The sequence below is a fragment of the Meriones unguiculatus genome, chromosome 3, assembly GCF_030254825.1.
Source record: "Meriones unguiculatus strain TT.TT164.6M chromosome 3, Bangor_MerUng_6.1, whole genome shotgun sequence".
In the NCBI taxonomy this organism is placed as follows: Eukaryota; Metazoa; Chordata; class Mammalia; order Rodentia; family Muridae; genus Meriones; species Meriones unguiculatus.
In genome coordinates, this window is record NC_083351.1 from 67,092,995 (window position 1) to 67,111,787 (window position 18,793).

The 18,793-nt window shown below is 39.1% G+C and overlaps 1 protein-coding gene across 1 annotated transcript; it reads right to left on the bottom strand.

Moving 5' to 3' along the window:
• Window positions 1-10,928: 10,928 nt before the first annotated feature.
• On the bottom strand, window positions 10,929-15,123 carry LOC110558947 (prolactin-inducible protein homolog). The gene is made up of 4 exons (XM_021654131.1): window positions 15,029-15,123; window positions 13,496-13,598; window positions 11,363-11,474; window positions 10,929-11,056 (listed from the first exon to the last, which is right to left on the bottom strand). Exons 1-4 carry the CDS (start codon window positions 15,121-15,123, stop codon window positions 10,929-10,931), a joined length of 438 nt encoding a protein of 145 aa, XP_021509806.1.
• Between the last annotated feature and the right edge of the window lie 3,670 nt (window positions 15,124-18,793).

Here is an 18,793-nt window from a genome sequence, read left to right on the forward strand (position 1 = left end):
GTCCACTGATAGGGGGGACCTCCTCCCCATTCATCTGATCCTGTTTTATCAGGTATCTTCAGGACTGGCTGCAAAGCCCTCCTCTGTGGCCTAACAGGACTGCTCCTCCCTTCGGGGGTGGGGAGACCAAAGAGCCAGTCATTGAGTTCCTGTTAGAAATAGTCCCTGTTCCCCTCACTTTGGGAAACCAATTGGTTACTGAGCTACCACAGGCTACATCTGAGTGGAGGTTCTAGGTTATATCCATACATGGTCCTTGGTTGAATGTCAGTCTCAGAAAAGACCCTGTGCCCAGATATATTTGGTCCTTGTGGAGCTCCTATCCTTTCCCCATCAGACTAACTCCCCTTCTTTCTTATGATTCCCTGTACTCTGCCAAAGGTTTGGTCATGAGTCTTTGCTTTGAAAACACTGCTAGTTAGAGTCTTTCAGATGTGCTCAGTAGACTCCTGTCATTCGTTCAATGCACATCCCATCTGTCTTTCTAAATGAGGATTGATCATCTTACCCCATGTCCGCTCAATTGATTATCTTTTTTAGGTGTATAGATTTCCTTATGTTTATCATATCTTATAGGTCTATATAAGTGAGTATATCCCATGTTTGTCTTTCTCCTTCTGGGATATTTTACTCAGAATGATCTTTTCTAGATCCCACCATTTGCCTGCAAATTTCATGATTTCCTCCTTTTTGATTGCTGAGTAGTATTCCATTGTATAAAAATACCACAATTTCTGTACCCATTCCACCGTTGATGGACATCTGGGTTGTTTCCAGGTTCTGGCTATTACAAATAGAGCTGCTATAAACATGGTTGAGCAAGTGTCCTTTTTGTGTACTTGAACAAACTTTGGGTATATACCTAGCAGTGGTATAGCTGGGTCTGGAGGAAGCACTATTCCTATTTGTCTTAGAAAGCGCCAGATAGCTTTCCAGAGTGGTTGTACCAGTTTACATTCCCACCAGCAGTGGAGGAGGGTTCCCCTTTCTCAACAACCTCTCCAGCATGTGTTATCGCTTGAGTTTTTCATCTTGGCCATTCTGATGGGTGTAAGGTGATATCTCAGGGTCGTTTTGATTTGCATTTCCCTGATGGCTAATGAGGATGAGCATTTCTAAGTGTTTTTCTGCCATTCGATATTCCTCTGTCGAGAATTCTCTGTTTAGCTCTGTTCCCCATTTTTTAATTGGATTACTTGGATTGCTGCTTTTCAGCTTCTTTAGTTCTTTGTATATACTGGATATTAGTCCTCTGTCAGATAAAGGGTTAGTGAAGATTCTTTCCCAATCTGTAGGCAGTCGTTTTGTTTTGATGACGGTATCCTTTGCTTTACAGAAACTTTTCAGTTTCATGAGGTCCCATTTGTTGATTGTTGCTCTTAGAGCCTGTGCTGTTGGTGTTCTGTTCAGGAAGTTGTCTCCTGTGCCAATGAGTTCTAGGCTGTTCCCCACTTGTTTTTCCAATTGATTTAGGGTATCTGGTTTTATGTTGAGGTCCTTGATCCACTTTGACTTTAGTTTTGTGCAGGGTGATAAATATGGATCTATTTTCATTTTTCTGCATGTAGACATCCAGTTGGTCCAGCACCATTTGTTGAAGATGCTGTCTTTTTTCCATTGAATGGAATTGGTTTCTTTGTCGAATATCGAGTATTCATAGGTGTGTGGATTTATTTCTGGGTCTTCTATGCGGTTCCATTGATCCTCCTTTCTGTTTCTATGCCAATACCATGCAGTTTTTATTACTGTTGCCCTGTAGTACAGCTTGAGATCAGGAATGGAGATACCTCCAGATGATCTGTTGTTGTACAGGATCGTTTTGGAGATTCTGGGTTTTTTGTTTCTCCATATGAAGCTGAGAATCGTTTTTTCAAGGTCTGTAAAGAATTGAGTTGGTATTTTGATGGGAATTGCATTGAATCTGTAGATTGCTTTTGGCAGTATGGCCATTTTCACAATGTTAATCCTACCAATCCATGAGCATGGGAGATCTTTCCATCTTCTGATATCTTCTTCGATTTCTTTCTTCAGAGACTTGAAGTTTTTCTCAAACAGGTCTTTCACTTGCTTGGTTAGAGTCACACCAAGGTACTTTATGTTATTAGTGGCTATTGTGAAGGGTGTTGTTTCCCTAATTTCTTTCTCAGCCTTTTTGTCTTTGGTATATAGGAGGGCTTCTGATTTTTTTGAGTTGATTTTGTATCCTGCTACTTTGCTGAAGGTGTTTATCAGCTGAAGGAGTTCTCTGGTTGAATTTTTGGGGTCGCCAATGTATACTATCATATCATCTGCAAATAGTGACACTTTGACCTCTTCCTTTCCAATTTGTATCCCCTTGATCTCCTTTAATTGTCTTATTGCTCTGGCTAGGACTTCAAGTACTATGTTGAAGAGATATGGGGACAATGGACAGCCTTGTCTTGTCCCTGATTTCAGTGGGATTGATTTAAGTTTCTCTCCATTGAGTTTGATGTTAGCTATAGGCTTGCTATATATTGCCTTTACTATGTTTAGGTATGTGCCTTGTATCCCTGATCTCTCCAAGACTTTAAACATGAATGGGTGTTGGACTTTGTCAAATGCTTTTTCGGCATCTAAGGAGATGATCATGTGATTTTTCTCCTTCAGTTTGTTTATGTAGTGGATTACATTGATGGATTTCCGTATGTTGAACCACCCTTGCATGCCTGGGATGAAGCCTACTTGGTCATGGTGGATGATATCTTTGATGTGTTCTTGGATTCGGTTTGCAAGTATTTTATTGAGTATTTTTGCGTCAATGTTCATAAGAGAGATAGGCCTAAAGTTCTCTTTTTTTGTTGGGTCTTTGTGTGGTTTAGGTATTAAGGTGACTGTGGCTTCATAGAATGAGTTTGGTAGTGTTCCTTCTGTTTCTATTTTGTGGAATAGCTTGAGGAGAATTGGAGTTAGCACTTCTTTGAAGGTCTTGTAGAATTCTGCACTGAAGCCATCTGGTCCAGGGCTTTTTTTGGAGGGGAGACTGTTAATGACTGCTTCGATTTCCTTGGGAGATATAGGGCTATTCTGTCTTTCTACCTGATCTTGACTTAGTTTTGGTAGATGGAATCTTTCAAGAAAATTATCCATTTCATTTAGATTCTCAAATTTTGTGGCATATAGGCTTTTGTAGTATGACCTAATAATTGTTTGGATTTCCTCAATGTCTGTGGTTATGTCCCCATTTTCATTTCTGATTTTGCTGATCTGGATAGTTTCTCTCTGCTTTTTAGTTAGTTTGGATAAGGGTTTGTCTATCTTGTTGATTTTCTCAAAGAACCAGCTTTTTGTTTCATTGATTCTTTGGATAGTTTTATTTGTTTCTAGTTGATTGATTTCAGCCTTTAGTTTGATTATTTCCAGCCGTCTGCTCCTCTTGGGTGTATCTGCTTCTTTTTTTTCTAGGGTTTTCAGTTGGGCCATTAAGTTGTTTGTATGTGATGTTACGAATTTCTTCTTGTAGGCACTTAGTGCTATAAAGTTTCCTCTGAGCACTGCTTTCAATGTGTCCCATGAATTTGGGTATGTTGTGCCTTCCTTTTCATTGAATTCTAGGAAGTCTTTAATTTCTTTCTTTATTTCTTCCTTAACCCAGCTGTCATTGAGTAGTAAGTTGTTCAGTTTCCATGTGCGTGTCGGCTTTTTGTTGTTTCTGTTGTTGTTGAGGTCGAGCTTTAGTCCATGGTGGTCAGATAGTATACAAGGGATTATTTCAATCCTTTTGTATCTGTTGAGGCTTGCTTTGTGGCCCACTATATGGTCTATTTTGGAAAAGGTTCCATGCAGTGCTGAAAAGAAGGTGTACTCTTTTTGAGTTTGGGTGAAATGATCTGTAGACGTCTATTAGGTCCATTTGATTTAGGGATTCTGTGAGTGCTTTTATTTCCCTATTTGGTGTCTGTCTAGTTGACCTGTCCCTTGGTGAGAGTAGAGCATTGAAGTCTCCCACTATTAAGGTATTAGGATCAATGTATGATTTAAGCTTTAATAATGTTTCATTTACGAATGTCGGTGGTCTTGTATTTGGGGCATAGATATTCAAGATTGTGATGTCCTCTTGGTGGATTTTTCCTTTGATGAGAATATAGTGGCCCTCCTTATCTTTGTTAATTAACTTGGGTTGAAAGTCTATTTTATTAGATATTAGGATGGCTACTCCAGCTTGTTTTCTGGAACCATTTGCTTGAAAAACAGTTTTCCAGCCCTTTACTCTGAGGCAGTCTTTGTCTTTGTTGCATAGGTGTGTTTCTTGGATGCAACAGAATGTTGGATCCTGTTTCCTTAACCAATCTGTTAGCCTGTGTCTTTTTATTGGTGAGTTGAGTCCATTGATATTGATAGATAATAGTGACCAATGCATGTTAGTTCCTTTTGTAATGGAGTCGATGATCTAACCCTGTTTCATTGCTTGTTTTCTTTTCATTTTTGTTGGGACATTATCTGTATGCCCTGTTTTCTTGGGTGAATTTGTTTTCATTGGATTGGAGTTTTCCTTCTAGTATCTTCTGTAGGGATGGTTTGCTGTGTAGATATTGTGTAAATTTAGTTTTGTCATGGAATATTTTGTTTTCTCCATCTATGTTGATTGAAAGCTTTGCAGGGTATAGTAGTCTGGGTTGACATTTGTGATCTCTTAGAGTCTCCATGATACTTGCCCAGGCCCTTCTGGCTTTCATAGTTTCTGATGAGAAGTCCGGTGTGATTCTGATAGGTCTACCTTCATATGTTACTTGGCCTTTTTCCCTTGCTGCTTTTAATATCTTTTCTTTGTTCTGTAGATTTAGTGTTTTGACTACGATGTGATGTGATGTGTTTCTTTTCTGGTCTAGTCTATTTGGAGTTCTGTAGGCCTCTTGTATATTTATGGATATCTCTTTCTTTAAGTTGGGAAAATTTTCTTCTATGATTTTCTTTAAAATTTTTTCTGGACCTTGGAGTCTGGAGTCTTCTTTTTCGTGAATTCCTATTATTCTTAGATTTTGTCTTTTCATAGCATCCTTGATTTCTTGGATATTTTGTGATTGGAACTTTTCTCATTTTACTTTTTCTTTGAGAGAAGTATCCATTTCTGCAAGTGTGTCTTCAGCTCCAGAGATTCTCTCTTCCATCTCTTGTATTCTGTTGGTGATGCTTACTTTTGTGGTTCCTGATCTTTTCTCCAAGTTCTCCAGCTCAAGGGTTTTCTCATTTTGTGTTTTCTTTATTGATTCTAATTCTATTTTCATGCCTTGCGCCATTTCTTTCATGTGTTTGAATTTGGATTCCTGTCTCTCTACGATGTCCTCTATTTCTTTTTTCATTTCCTTCTTATATGCCACTAATTTTTCCTCTACTTGTGTATCTATTTGTTTGGCTATGTTTGCCTGTGTTTCTTTAAGGATATTGTCTATTTCTTCTTTCTTTGCCTCCAATTGACTGGCCATCTCTTTGAAAGACTTGTTCATTTCCTCCTTATGAGCCTCAAATAATTGGGCAAGCATGGCTTTAAAATCATTTTCCTGTGCTTCTGCTGAATTGGTGTATCCATCGATTTTGGGGTTTGCTGGTGAAGTCATGATGTCCTGATTTATGTTGGAAGTGTTCTTTCGCCTACCTCTGGCCATTGGCTTATCTGAAACCTTCCCTGTTTGTTTTTGGATTCTGCAGATCAGACTGGTGCTGTCTCTCTCTGGTGTCTGGAGAGTTCTTCAGGAAGCTGAGCACTCTCAGCGTGTGCTGAGGACTAGCTGTACAGGCAGGTCTCTTGGCAGAGATCTTGGTATCCGGGGCTCTCTGCTCTCTGGTTTGGCCCTGCTTCTTTGATGTGTTCGGCCAGTTCTGTGCTGCTGTCACTGCCAGGTTCTGAGGTCTTGCTGCAGCTGGAGATTTCAGGGTGGTCACTTCAGCAGGGATGGGGTAACCAGGCTCTCTGTTCTCTGGTTTGGCCCTGGTTAGTCTTAAACTGGAGGGCTGTGGTGCCCCGCCAGTTCAGTGCTGCTCCGCTGCCACGTCCCGCTGTAACTGGAGACTGGGTTGCTAGTCCCAATGCTTTCTGGGAGGTCCTGGGATCTCTTCGTTGTGCTCTCCAAGCTTGGGAGGCCCAGTGCCTGGTGTGTCCAGGTTGTATGACGTTTCTGCATGGTTTTGGTGAGTATATAGCGTATTCTCTGTCACTGTGGGATTGGGCGGGCCGTACCGTCAGTGATGGTGATCCTGCGGAGCTAGTATGGTGTCTAGCAGATTCGCGCCCTGGGAGGATGGTGCAGCGGCTGCGCGAATCTGGGACTCCGGGACACGTACTGCTGGCTTTTGTCTGCCGCTAAAGGGCTTGGGGCTCTGTCTCAGCGGCTGTATACCCAGGCAGTTAAGTCTGCGCTGAGAAAGATGAGTCCGCTGTGCCGCTGTGCCGCTGTGCCGCTGTGCCGCTGTGCCGCTGTGCCGCTGTGCCGCTGTGCCGCTGTGCCGCTGTGCCGCTGTGCCGCTGTGCCGCTGTGCCGCTGTGCCGCTGTGCCGCTGTGCCGCTGTGCCGCTGTGCCGCTGTGCCGCTGTGCCGAGGAGGAAGGAGGTCTGGGGGAAGGGAGTGCTGCAAGAACAAAGGATCGTTTCTCTCCTTCCCCAAGCAAGTCTCCGGGTGACCGGAGGCCAAAGTTTTCACCTCCTGTGATGTTCCCTGGTGTTCAGAAAGCCTCGCTGTGGTTTTCCTGGGTTGGGGGTCCTTCCATTCTCCAACTCAGAAGATCAGGTATCCCACCGCTCAGAAACTGTGTGTGCTAGTCGCCATCTTGGCCTATTTTATTTTTATTAACTATAGTTTTTTACTTTGTATCTCAGATGTAGCTCCCTACCCCATCCTCTTCCCAATCTCCCTCCCTCCATCTTCTTCTCCTATGCCCCTCTCCCAGTCCAATGACAGGGGAGCTCCTCCTCCCCTTCCAACTGACATTAATCTATCAGGTCTTATCGAGACTGGCCTCATTGTCTCCCTCTGTGGACTGGCAAAGCTGCTCCCCCCTCAGGTAGAGGTGAACAAAGAGCCAGCCCATGAGTTCATGTTAGAGATGGTCCCTATTCCTACTAATAGGGAACCCTCTTGTACACAGAACTGCTATGGGCAACATCTGTGCAGTGGTTCTGGGTTATCTCCATTCATGGTCCTTGTTTGGAGTGTCAGTCTCACAGAAGACTCCTATGCTCAGATTTTTTAGTTCTGTTACTCTCCTTGTGGAGCTCTTGTCCCCTCCAGGTCTTTCTCCCCCTTCTTTCATAAGATTCCCTGCACTCTGCCCAAAGTGTGGCTATGAGCATATGTTTTGATACCCTGCTGGGTAGAGTCTTTCTGCTTCTGGGAATCAGTATTTCTTATAGTTATGTCTTCTTGATGAGTTATTCTGTTGCTTATATGTAGAAAATGCCATTGTCTATTATGGTTAGTTTTGTATTAATTCTGCTTTATCAAGTATAATGATCATGACTCAAGATTATTTACAGCTTTTATTTGACTGATAGCTTTATTTCTATAATTTTGGTATAAGTTTTTGGATGTCTTTGCTACACAGATATGCTTCTTGTAGTCAGTAGATAGTTGAAACTTATTTTTTATCCCATCACTTGTTCAGCATTTTTAATTGTTAATGGAATTTTTATTTAAAGTTATTATCAAGATATTTCTGCTATTTCTCATGGTTTTCTTGGTTATTATGATTGAACTATTTGATAGTTCTATTGAACCTTCCTTGGCATTATGAGGGCTCTTCTGATTTACTGTATTAGACAGGATCAGTTTTCTACTGCATGAACTCTGTTATCTCTTCCTCTTATGAAATGTATTCTTTCCTGTGCTTTCACTGAAGAGACTATTTTCCTTCACCTGTGTGTTGCATTTCTTTAAGTATTTTCTACAATGTTAGCTTAGTTATTCTGTATTGTTTTAGCTTCTCTTTGTCTTAAAATATTCTTATTTGTCTATTTTTTGATATAACAATGCCAGTTATTTATCTTCGTACTTGAAATATAACACTTCAAGTATACATGTCATTTTAAGTTGCTGGACATATTGCTGATGTTATTCTTATGTTTCTGACTCTGTATAATATTTGACATTTTTCTGCTTTTACCAATGCTTTTAATTGTTTATTTTAATATTAATCTGATATACTGTCTTCTCTTGAATTTATATTCATGATAAAACCTAGAAAGAGATACAATTATTGAAGAGAAGTTATGATATTAGCTGCAGAAGAAGACATTTGTCAAGGTTGGATGTGGGGACGTTGTATGCTGGGACAAGTGGAGAAAGTGGGGTGTGAATGTGAGGATAGGTGGGTAGGATATGTGTGTGTTTTTGCAACTTTCAGCTTCAGATTCCCTTACCACAATATTACTTTTGTCTCTTACAAGTATCAGAAAATCTAATATAATTGTTGGATAAAGTGTAGTTTCTAATTCTTTTAGGTCTAATGGTACCAATAATTAGTGAAGTTAACAGGGATTAAGAAAGAAGTAAAAGTAATAAAGAAATAATAACAAGGAAAGGGTATGTGATAGAGATATGAAAGGTAATGGAAAATATATTACTTTAAATTAAGAAATGAGAACCATAAAATATTCTAAGACCAAACAGAGCTGAAAAATTAAAGCAAGAATTAACCACTAATAACAAAAATTTGAGGTTTAAATCAAGGTTAAAAATTAAAAAGCTATCATAAGGTGCAACAGAAGTTACTACGTGCAGTCTATACTTCTTCATAGAAAGACATAGTTTCTAATTTGTCTTTTTAAATCTTTATTTTCATTTTTTGTTCTGCTGGAAATTGAATTTAGGACCTCCCAAATCCATCCCAGCACTCCATAACTAAACCATATCCCCATTCATTCTTTGGTTTTGCAAGAGGGAGGACTCTTGCTAAAATGCTCAATTCCTATGCAGAAAGGCAAAGAGGATGGGCATCAGAAGAAGAAAAAAGAGGGAACAAGTCAGAAGCCTGACACAGAGGACGTCTGAAAGGCTCTGCCCTGCAGACTATCAATGTAGATGCTGAGACTTATGGTCAACCTTTGGGCAGAGTGCAAGGAATCATATGAAAGAAGTGAGAAACAGTAAGATCTGGAGAGGACAGGAGGTCCACAAGGAGAGCAACAGAACCAAAAAATCTGAGCACAGGGGCCTTTCCTGAGACTGATACTCCAACCAAGGCCTATGCATGGAGATAACCTAAGACCCCTGCACAGATGTAGCCCATGGCAGTTCAGTATCCAAGTGGGTTCCATTGTAATAGGAACAGGGACTCTCTCTGACATAAACTGATTGGCCTGCTTTTTAATTACCTCCCCCTGAGGGGGAAGCAGCATTACCAGGCCACAGAAGAAGACACTTCAGCCACTCCTTATGAGACCTAATTGACTAGGATCAGAAGGAAGGAAAAGAAGACCTCCCCTATCAGTGGACTTGGGGAGGGGCATGCATGCAGAGGGAGGGAACCACAGGGAGGATACAAAGTGAATAAAGTGTAATTAATAAAGAATTAAAAAAACAGATGTTGGGGAGAAGTCCTAGTTAAGAAATTCAAAATGTTAGGTCACTGTTTTTATCCAGATGTTTCTGTTAAATGAAGACCACTTTCCATCTAAACTCCCCATTCTCATTTTCCTCAGGCAGATTAACAAATATGCTGGGCTTCTGTTGATTGATTGCATCTCTGAGGTAGTTGGAATCTCATCTACCCATATTAACCTTTTCCTGTGCTTAGGCTTCTGGAGAAAATTCTACCAGGAACGTCGTGTGGTCCCATATGGTATGTTCTGACAGTTAGCAGGTCAGGTGTGGGGACCCTGTATGTACGGAGAAGTGGAGGAAATGGGGTGTGAATGTGAGGGTAGGTGGGTTGGGATATGAGTGGGTCAGTACAAATTTCATCTTCAGAATCCCTTACCACAATATTGTTTCTGTTTGTCTCCATTGTCAGCGCAGACTAATATCTGTTACCCTGAGTATCATACTAGTGTATCAAAATCTCTGTGTAAGTCTTGTGACCTGATCTCTTTCTGTTCTAGGCAATGGCTGAGGAAGGGAGAGGGAATAAGGGTCCTAGAATGAGTGGACTGTATTTTGGAAGCATGTCTGTTAAGTGGCACTATATCCTTGTTAAAAAGAATATATTGGACCAGGGAACAGATAGTGTAAATGTTCTCTCTTATCACTTCCAATTTTGAACATACTAGACAATCACATACATATGTAAAGTATGTGACAAAGTAATGCCAGACCATCGTTCAAAAGCTTTGGCAATTTACATACTCAGATCTGCAGTGTTTCCTGTTTCCAGCAAAGCTTTGTTTCACATTTTGAATTGATATCATTCAACTCTCTAAAATTTCCTTATACAGGAAAGTCAAAGACACAATACACAAAATGACTGGGCATCCAAAATGCAGCATAAGCTCTGGGTCTCTTTCTGGCTAGTAGATGGAAAGAAGAAAGATAGAGATTAGATAGTTGGGAAGGACAGCTGAATGTGGGTGAACTGTAATGGTAGAGGAACTTGAAATCTTTTCCTCAGTTCTACACTGGGTTTTCTGTGTTACTCTGCAAAATGTTCCTCTTCCTGTCTTTGTGCATTTTCTCTTTTATGCTAAGTGTTGAGAATCAGTTCTGACCTCACTCACTAGGATTTGAATGCTTATTATATTCTATCACTTTTGTGGAGGTGTCCTGGAAAACAGTGTTGAACCTTTAGTTATCTGGGTAGATAGAGTGGTAATTTGCAGAAGATGAAGATAGTTCATTGTGAAGTTGTAGAACTTTATTTATCACATACATATTTTACCAGAGTTCATTTCACCTGAGTTTGTGTTAATATAGATATGCATACAGGAAAGGAACACTGTTCCCCACGGGCAGTTTGGTGACAGATCTATGGGGGTTGTCTTCCAGTTCACGATGTTACAAGGATTTCATGTGTAATAGTCTCTGTGTAGGAAGTTGCTGGGAATATGTTTTCACCATCAGGGCATATGTCCTTAGCTGGAACAACTTCTGCCTTCCCTTGTAAAACAGTATTTGCTATAGGAAGGAAAGCAGAAGTGTTAAATCATGAGCTCCACGTAGGTTCATCCACACCCCTTCCTGGTTTTAGCATAGTCTGATTCCAGTTTCTATAAGCAAGATACAGCTACTGTGTGAACTCCCTTCTCTTAGTTTCAGAGTCTTCTCTCCCCTTGTTTTCTTTCAATTTGGTTTCTCATCAGTATCCAGACACTCTCCTCTTTCTTCCTTCTATAGCATGGTTTCTTTTCTTCCCACTCAGAGCCACCCTGACATCCACTGTTATTGGATGTTCATAAGTAGGTAGGAAATGTTACCACTCACCAGAGACTTGAATGTCCCAGAAGTAATTGTTTACAGTACAAATGCAAGCAGTGTAAGATGCATGAGCTGAAAGGTACTTGATGTTTGGATTGTCCTCAGTACTGATTTTCACCTGAGTAAAGAAAGCAGGGAAGGGTGAATTAGTGTTGATACAAAGGCAGCAGCCTGGGATTAACCATTACACAAAATAAGGAATTCCCAGAGCACTATTGGAAGGAAGGACTAAGTGTTTCTTCTTAGTTATCAGGATACACTAGATGCTTAGCAGGTTTTTGTAATTTTTATGTCAAATTCAAGTTTAGCCCCCTTTCATTGTAAGAAGAACAAATGATTTTTGTCATAGTGAATGACTGAAATTTATTTTTTTTAGAACTTGTCAGATATTACACGTTACCATCTAATGGAGTGAAGCTGTGTGTGTGTGTGTGGGTGTGTGTGTGTGTATGTGTGTATGTGTGTGCATGTGTGTGTGTATGTGTTGTGTTGGTGAGGGGAGCTCCAGGGCTGGGTATGTATAACTCTAGTGCAGCCCAAACCACAGATACCAGTTTGGACTTTGGTGGTAACCTAAGCCATAGATATGAGCAAATCTGCCATCACAGTAATCCAGCTGCAGCAGGACCACAGAACTGGACATGGCCAAGGGCTGCAGCACAGACCCAGGAGTTCACATGGTCTCCTCATATCTGCCTGTTCCTCCCCACCACTGGGTGTCAGTTTGTGGGAGTTTAGTCCTTTATTTTAGCAATGTGAAAGCCAAAGAATATTGTTGTTGCATTACGTTTAGGACATAAGTTTAGGACATGAAAAGACTAATAAGCAAATGTATTATAACCCAAACTCTCTGACTTTGGTTTTCCTGCTTTATGACACAGTTTTTGTTACACTGCGTTTTCTTTCTGTCATTGTGAGAAGAAATTATTGATAACTGCAATCCTTGTATGCGTTTGTAAGACTACATACTTTGTGAGTCAAAGGAATCATTTTAGTCTTATAATGACATGTTTATAGTATGAATAGAAACAGTCCCTTGGCTGACTAATATTTAGACAATGTTTTTTTTTTCAGTCAAGAGATACAAATGTTTTCACCAATCATCAGATATAAGAAATGACTTCTATGTGAGTTAAGAAATGTACTATGTTAAAAACTGAAAGGAGAGAACTTCAGGCTATCTTCTGGATACCAGATCAAAAAGTATTTCTTGCTTTATTTTTATTTAGGTAAACATCAGGGACTGTTGTATTTCTATTATGGCTGCTGATATAATGAAAACTTTCTCTTCTTTTTTTGTAATGATTTTAAAATTCAATTTGAAAAAGATTTATTATTTTTATTTTATGTTGGTGAGTGTGCATGTGTACTCTATATCCACAAAGGCCAGAAGATGGTGTCAGATGCCCTGGATCTATAGTAGATAGATGGCTGTCAGTCACTCAGGTTGCTCTGAAAGAGCAGCAAGTGCTCTTAACTCATGAATCACATCTCCAGCTCTCAAAACTTTCTTTTGTGTATCACTTATAGAAACAGAAAAGATACGTTTGTAGGGATTGTTAGGGTAATTGCGAGTGTGGGTTGAAAAGTTTATAACAACTGAAGTGGGACGTAGACGCAGGAATTAAGGTGGAGACAGTTTGTATCTGGGCTTATGGGGACAAGTAAGCCCTCACACTGAGGGACAGGGCACAGTCACCTCATGCCTGTATTTTTTACACCTGCCAAAGCCTGTTGACCTGTATGTTCTTGACTCTCCATCTTTGCTGCATGAGGTGAAGTAACATGATGAGTGGCAGTGTGAAGATAAGACCAATAGCGTTTCCCGGTCACTGCCACTCAGTCGTATTTATCTTTGATTCATTGTCATTATCTCTGATCTTCACTCTTCCCATAATTTTTTACTCTAAATTTTCATCTTGTTTCTTTGTGGGGAGGCTTATCCCCCACTCACCAATCTCCTTCATAACCCTATTACTTTACTTTTAGAATAGAATTGTAAACTAACATAATTTCTCTGAGTTTCAAACCCATGTACACAGAAAAACCTAATAGCACAGCATTAGCACAATAGTAAATTGCTGGAAGTTCTTTGTTATAATACTTCTATTTCAAGGTAGCTCTGAATTATTTACTTACCACCATGCATTTATCCACATTATTTGTAATGGTGAGCGTTACTGTAAATTCATTTGACTTGCTCATCGAAGAAACTTTTAAACTTAGTGAAAGCAGATTGTTCCTGTACCAGCAGAAAAGACAGAAACACAAATTCACACAAAAGTCCTTTATGAAGAGGCAGAGAGAGAGCCGGGAACAAATATTGGGAGATGCTAATAAAGTTCAACTGATTACCTGGGAAGGAGCCTCTGTGTGTGATTTCTCCCACAGGATTCTATGTTCCTAACCAACACACACACACACACACACACACACACACACACACACACACAGCAGGATGAGGAAAATGGAGGATAGAATACAAGTCAGAGGTCACTAGCTGAGTGTGGGAGATGGGCTTGCAAAGGTACTTTTCTGGTCATTATTCCCGGTTGGAACTTTATGACTTCACCATCTATACTTGTGCATTCACTTTTCTGTTTTCCTCTTACAATTATCTAAAGGTTCTCCAGAGCTTTCTTTTGTCCAAAACTAGAACATGCAGAAGGATATTATACACCTGGATTCTGCTAAATTATTATATAAATGAAAGTGTCTTGACAGTAACAATTGATTCACCTCAATAATTTTTATTCGGCTCACCGTGTTTTAGATTTGAAGTAGTACATCAAAAATTCTAGATGACAAAAGTCAGATTTCCAACTCAAATACTCTTAATATTATTCCCTGTGTTGACCAGTCCTCTGCCTCTCTAGAAATGCTCTTCCTTGGCAGATAAAATTTTCCTCTCCAAATTTCCATGGATTCATTACTGTATGGTAGACTCTCCTTTCCCACATCATTCTGTGTACTGCTATTGGAAACTCAATGATTTCTTATTTCAAAAGTCATAGAACCAAATACATAACATTTCTCCTTGTATGAATTGGAATATGATATTTTTCTTTCTTTAGTTGTAAACATAGAGAAGAGATTTATCACAAAGAATCTTGTGTTAATAAACAAGCATAAAAAGAACAGGGTACATTAAATATTCTTCAATTTTTCTTTTGTTTAAGCAAATCTGCTCCAGGTGTGGTTAGCAGAGCCCTGCATATTGAACTTACAAGGATGTTGGCATTTGTTTTACAATTTAGATAATTTTTCTATAATTTATTAGTTTTGCTTTCTGTTATTTGAGTCAAGATGTCCACTATGTCACCAGGGGAGATGTGTATATGAAATCCTTTGCTTCTACATATCAAGTTTAGAATTAGTGGTGAGTTATATCCTGCTTATAGCTTATTTACCAAATAGGCCAATCTCACCTCTCTTCTCATACTTGTTTTGTTGGTGAAAAATAATGATACCATAATCTAGGCAGTTTAGACATAATCTTTTAATTGTCATCTAGTCATTTTTTTTATCAGAATGTAGGCCTGAGAAGGTACATATTGTCTCACAGTTTAGAAACATGAAACTTAGAGCCACAAGCAGTGAGAATCCAATATGTGTCCCCTTCAAGTAGGAACATATTTCTAGGAAGGAGATGAAGAAAAAGGAGAGCCTTACCAATTGTCCTCACCACAGGCCGTCTCCAGAAGTAAGCACACAATCAGGAGATGTATAACAGCTTGGGGCTGGCAGAGAATTTGAAAAGAAGTCATCCTGTAAGAGCTGACACTCATGAGCCTTAAGGATATGAAACCCAGATCTCCTTTTATTTGAAGCAGGAAGACAGGGAAATAGATATGTAGGTGTACTCAGATGAAATCATAATTTATTGGGATTCCTCCCATTCCCACCTTGTTTGTTCTTCTGTAACAAAGGTCAGTATTCAGCTGGACCTTCAAAACTGCTTATAGTAAATAAGATATAACATATTGATGTTTGTCATTATGAGATTAGAATGTTTTTAGATAACTAGGATGGATACTATTACAATTTTTCTAAATAGGATGTTTTTTTTTTAAATAATTTTCTTCCTAACCTACAAATACTATGGAGTTATGTAAACTTTAATAACTTCTTTTGTATTCTGGATACCATAAACTCTCACCTCGCTAATACTAACTCAAAATTTTCTACAGTTGAGTAATGACTCAGCATATTATTGTTAACTCATCTCCCCTGATTTAGGTACAGTGGATCTTCTCTAGGAAATGATGGTCCTCCTTTACATACAGAGTAAGTTTCTTGAAAATTCAAGGCATGCATTTATGAAGAAGTCTCCTGTGAAAAGGGCATGCAGATATACTTGTTATAATTTTAACCATATCATCAGAGAGCAAGAACTCAGATACCTTCACTTCTATGTATTAGTTCTTCCACAATACTTGTGTTCACATTAGATGTGTAGGGCCCAAAATCTAGAAACTTCCAGCAAGAGTCATGTTATCCTAGTTCTCTAACTTTAGTTACTGCTCAGCTTCCTTTGCTTACATGTGTGGAGGTGCGGTGTGGGGAGAGATGCCAGACCCCACTTTCAAAGGGAATTTGTGATCACCTCCTTTGAACTACAAAACTCTTGGAGAGTTAGGAAAACAAGGGGATTCCTGGATGTGCCCACCCACCATTAAAATAAGAGAATTTTGTTATCCCCTGATAGATGGCGAGGTGCTATCTAAGAGTGGATGGATCAGATAGCTCAGAATTCAGAGTGTCTACTATTTCATGATTCTTATTGTAAAGGTGTGCCGAGGTTACAAGACCAAGAGATGATTTATGATGTGAGATGGCATCTGCTCAGTGCTATTTATTTTATCAGTGTTGCCTATGGATTGGGAGAGGCTACTGTCAAACACCGTGTGTCATGCAGCTCTAGGGATTTTTTTTTCTTAAATAAACTCTTTAAATGAACCACCCCACTTCTCCTTTCCTTCTATTCATTTGTTATGTAAGTACACTTGGGTCTTCTTTATCTTTTCTTTAACTTTGTTGTTCATAAACTTTTATTATTTAAAAAATATTATCTCAGTATTTCATTAATTTCTTATAATTTAAAAGTTTCTATTGCATAAAGTTCAGGAAACTGCGCAGGAGCATGATCAGGACACACTGGTTATTGTTCAGTGCAGGGTCCCAGAAAAGAGTACCAGGAGAACGGAAGATAGAACAAATATAAGATAGAGAAGATAAGAAATCTTGGGCCCAAAAGACATTGCAAAAGCTATCTTATGCCAAACAACACTACTATGAAGCAAACCATCTTGTGGAAGTTACTCCCTATAGCTGGTTTGTCTTAAGTCCATGTCTCTCTATAAGATGGAAACCGTACTCGACAGTTTAGGTGGGCAAGAACATGAGACTAGATAGCCCAAGGGCCTAGGGTACAACCAAGTACAAGTGTTCTAAAATAACACAAACAAACCAAAACAAAATGTAGCAATAAATGACTCCTAATGACACCCCATTACACTCATAGATAAGTAGCGTGTTCAGCTGCTATCAGAAAAGCTTACTCCTGCAGCATGTAGGAACAAATACAGAGACCAATGGCACAACAATATGCAGAGAGTGAAAGACTTTGGAAGACTAAGGCCTAACAGAGATATGTTCATCAAATCCTCACCTCTCTGCCCCAGGGTTCAGGGAACTCTGCATTGTCATAGGGAGAAAAAATGTAAGAGCTGGAGAGGGGAGAAGACACCAACAAAATCAGACCCTCTAAATCAACATAATTAAAGTTCCTATGAACTCACAGAGACTGAAGGAACATGCACAGGGCCAGGGCCTTTCTTGTTCTTCACCAGGTCCTCTGTGTATATATTGTGGCTTCCAGATTAGGGTTTCAATAGAATTTTCGTGTAAATGAGTGGGTTTCTGTGTCTTTTATACTTTTGGGGGGTGGGGAGCTGCCTCTTTTCCTTCTGTTTATTTGTGTTGTCCAATTCTGATAAGTTAATTTTTGTTTTATTTTATTATTTTATTTTTATCCCTCGGAAGTGTGTTTTATTTTCTAATGAGAGATAGAAAGGGAGTAGATTTGGATGGAAGGGGAGGATCTCAGAGGAGTAGAGGGAAGGAAAACCAGAATTATGATATATTATGTAAGAAAATATATTTTCAATAAATGAAAAAATAAAAAGAAGAAATATCAAAGAATAGAAACAGAGTCAGGTTTTGGAGCCAGTAGCCCAGCCTTACCACAGCACACAGCTTTGTCTTTTCTCTTCTACTCAGCATTACTTCTGTAATAGAATCTCACGAAGCTGGGATTAATTAAGGGCAGGAATTTATGCTTTTGTAGAGGTTTGTGTTTATAACACATGACTTATAATATAATGTAGAGTTTTGATGTCTTGCATTGTGTTCTTTGACCCAACAGTGCTCCTGAGAGTCTTTTGGAGGTTCTTCTTCACATTCCAATCCAAGGTCCTAGCTCATGAATTCATGAAAATCATATCAAAGATAGCAATATGATTTGCTATGTATTAAGCAGTTGTATTTAAAAATAATTAATAATGTATGTTTTTAATAAATAAACGTGTTCTGGATGTGTTACAAGAGAGTGAGATACTTTTCTCAGTATTTTATTGATTTTCATTTGCAGAACCTCAGATGGTAGCAAAGTGGCCAGCACCATAGAATTCATCCAGGTGAAGATGGGGAAGATATGATGGAAATACCAACCATATTATGACAGATGTGTAGAGACAAATATATACCCTAGTGTTTGATTACAAAGTCCAGAGATCGTGAGCAGGAAGGATAACTTAGCTCTTTCAAAAGCATGTATGAAACTCAAATTATTTAACACATTTTAAACTTTCTATGAAATATATATATATATATAAATTAGGAATAATTCTCTTATTATCATCTCTGAGCATAGTTTACTCCATGACTGATGGAGTAAAACCGTTTTTATGAAGGTGACAGGACTGGGGGAGACACTGTCTCAGTTCTGAAAATAGTTCCAAATGTCTTAATCCAGAAAACCTCAAGGAAAGTGCAGAATGGAAGATAAAAATTTCTTTTTAGTTGCATTGCATTAGTGAGATGAGGACAATTGAGTTAGTGTACTAAAAGTTAGAGATATAAGATTAAATAGTTAATTGTGCAGATAAAAATAACACATGACTTTGGCCTATGTGCTCCTCTTTCCCTCATTTTATTTATCTATTTACCTCAACAGCTTTGGCATGAAATCTATTAAATAACCTGTAGTATTGTTCCTTTTAATCTGGAAGCAAAAGGAACTATTGATATTCTTCTCTAGGCTTGGTATTGATGGATCTTGGCAGTTTGTAGTGAGTTGTGGAGTCCTTACAGAGTGGGAGAGAATGTCATATATACACTCTTCCATTTATATCTCTAGGGTGTTATTTATAATAC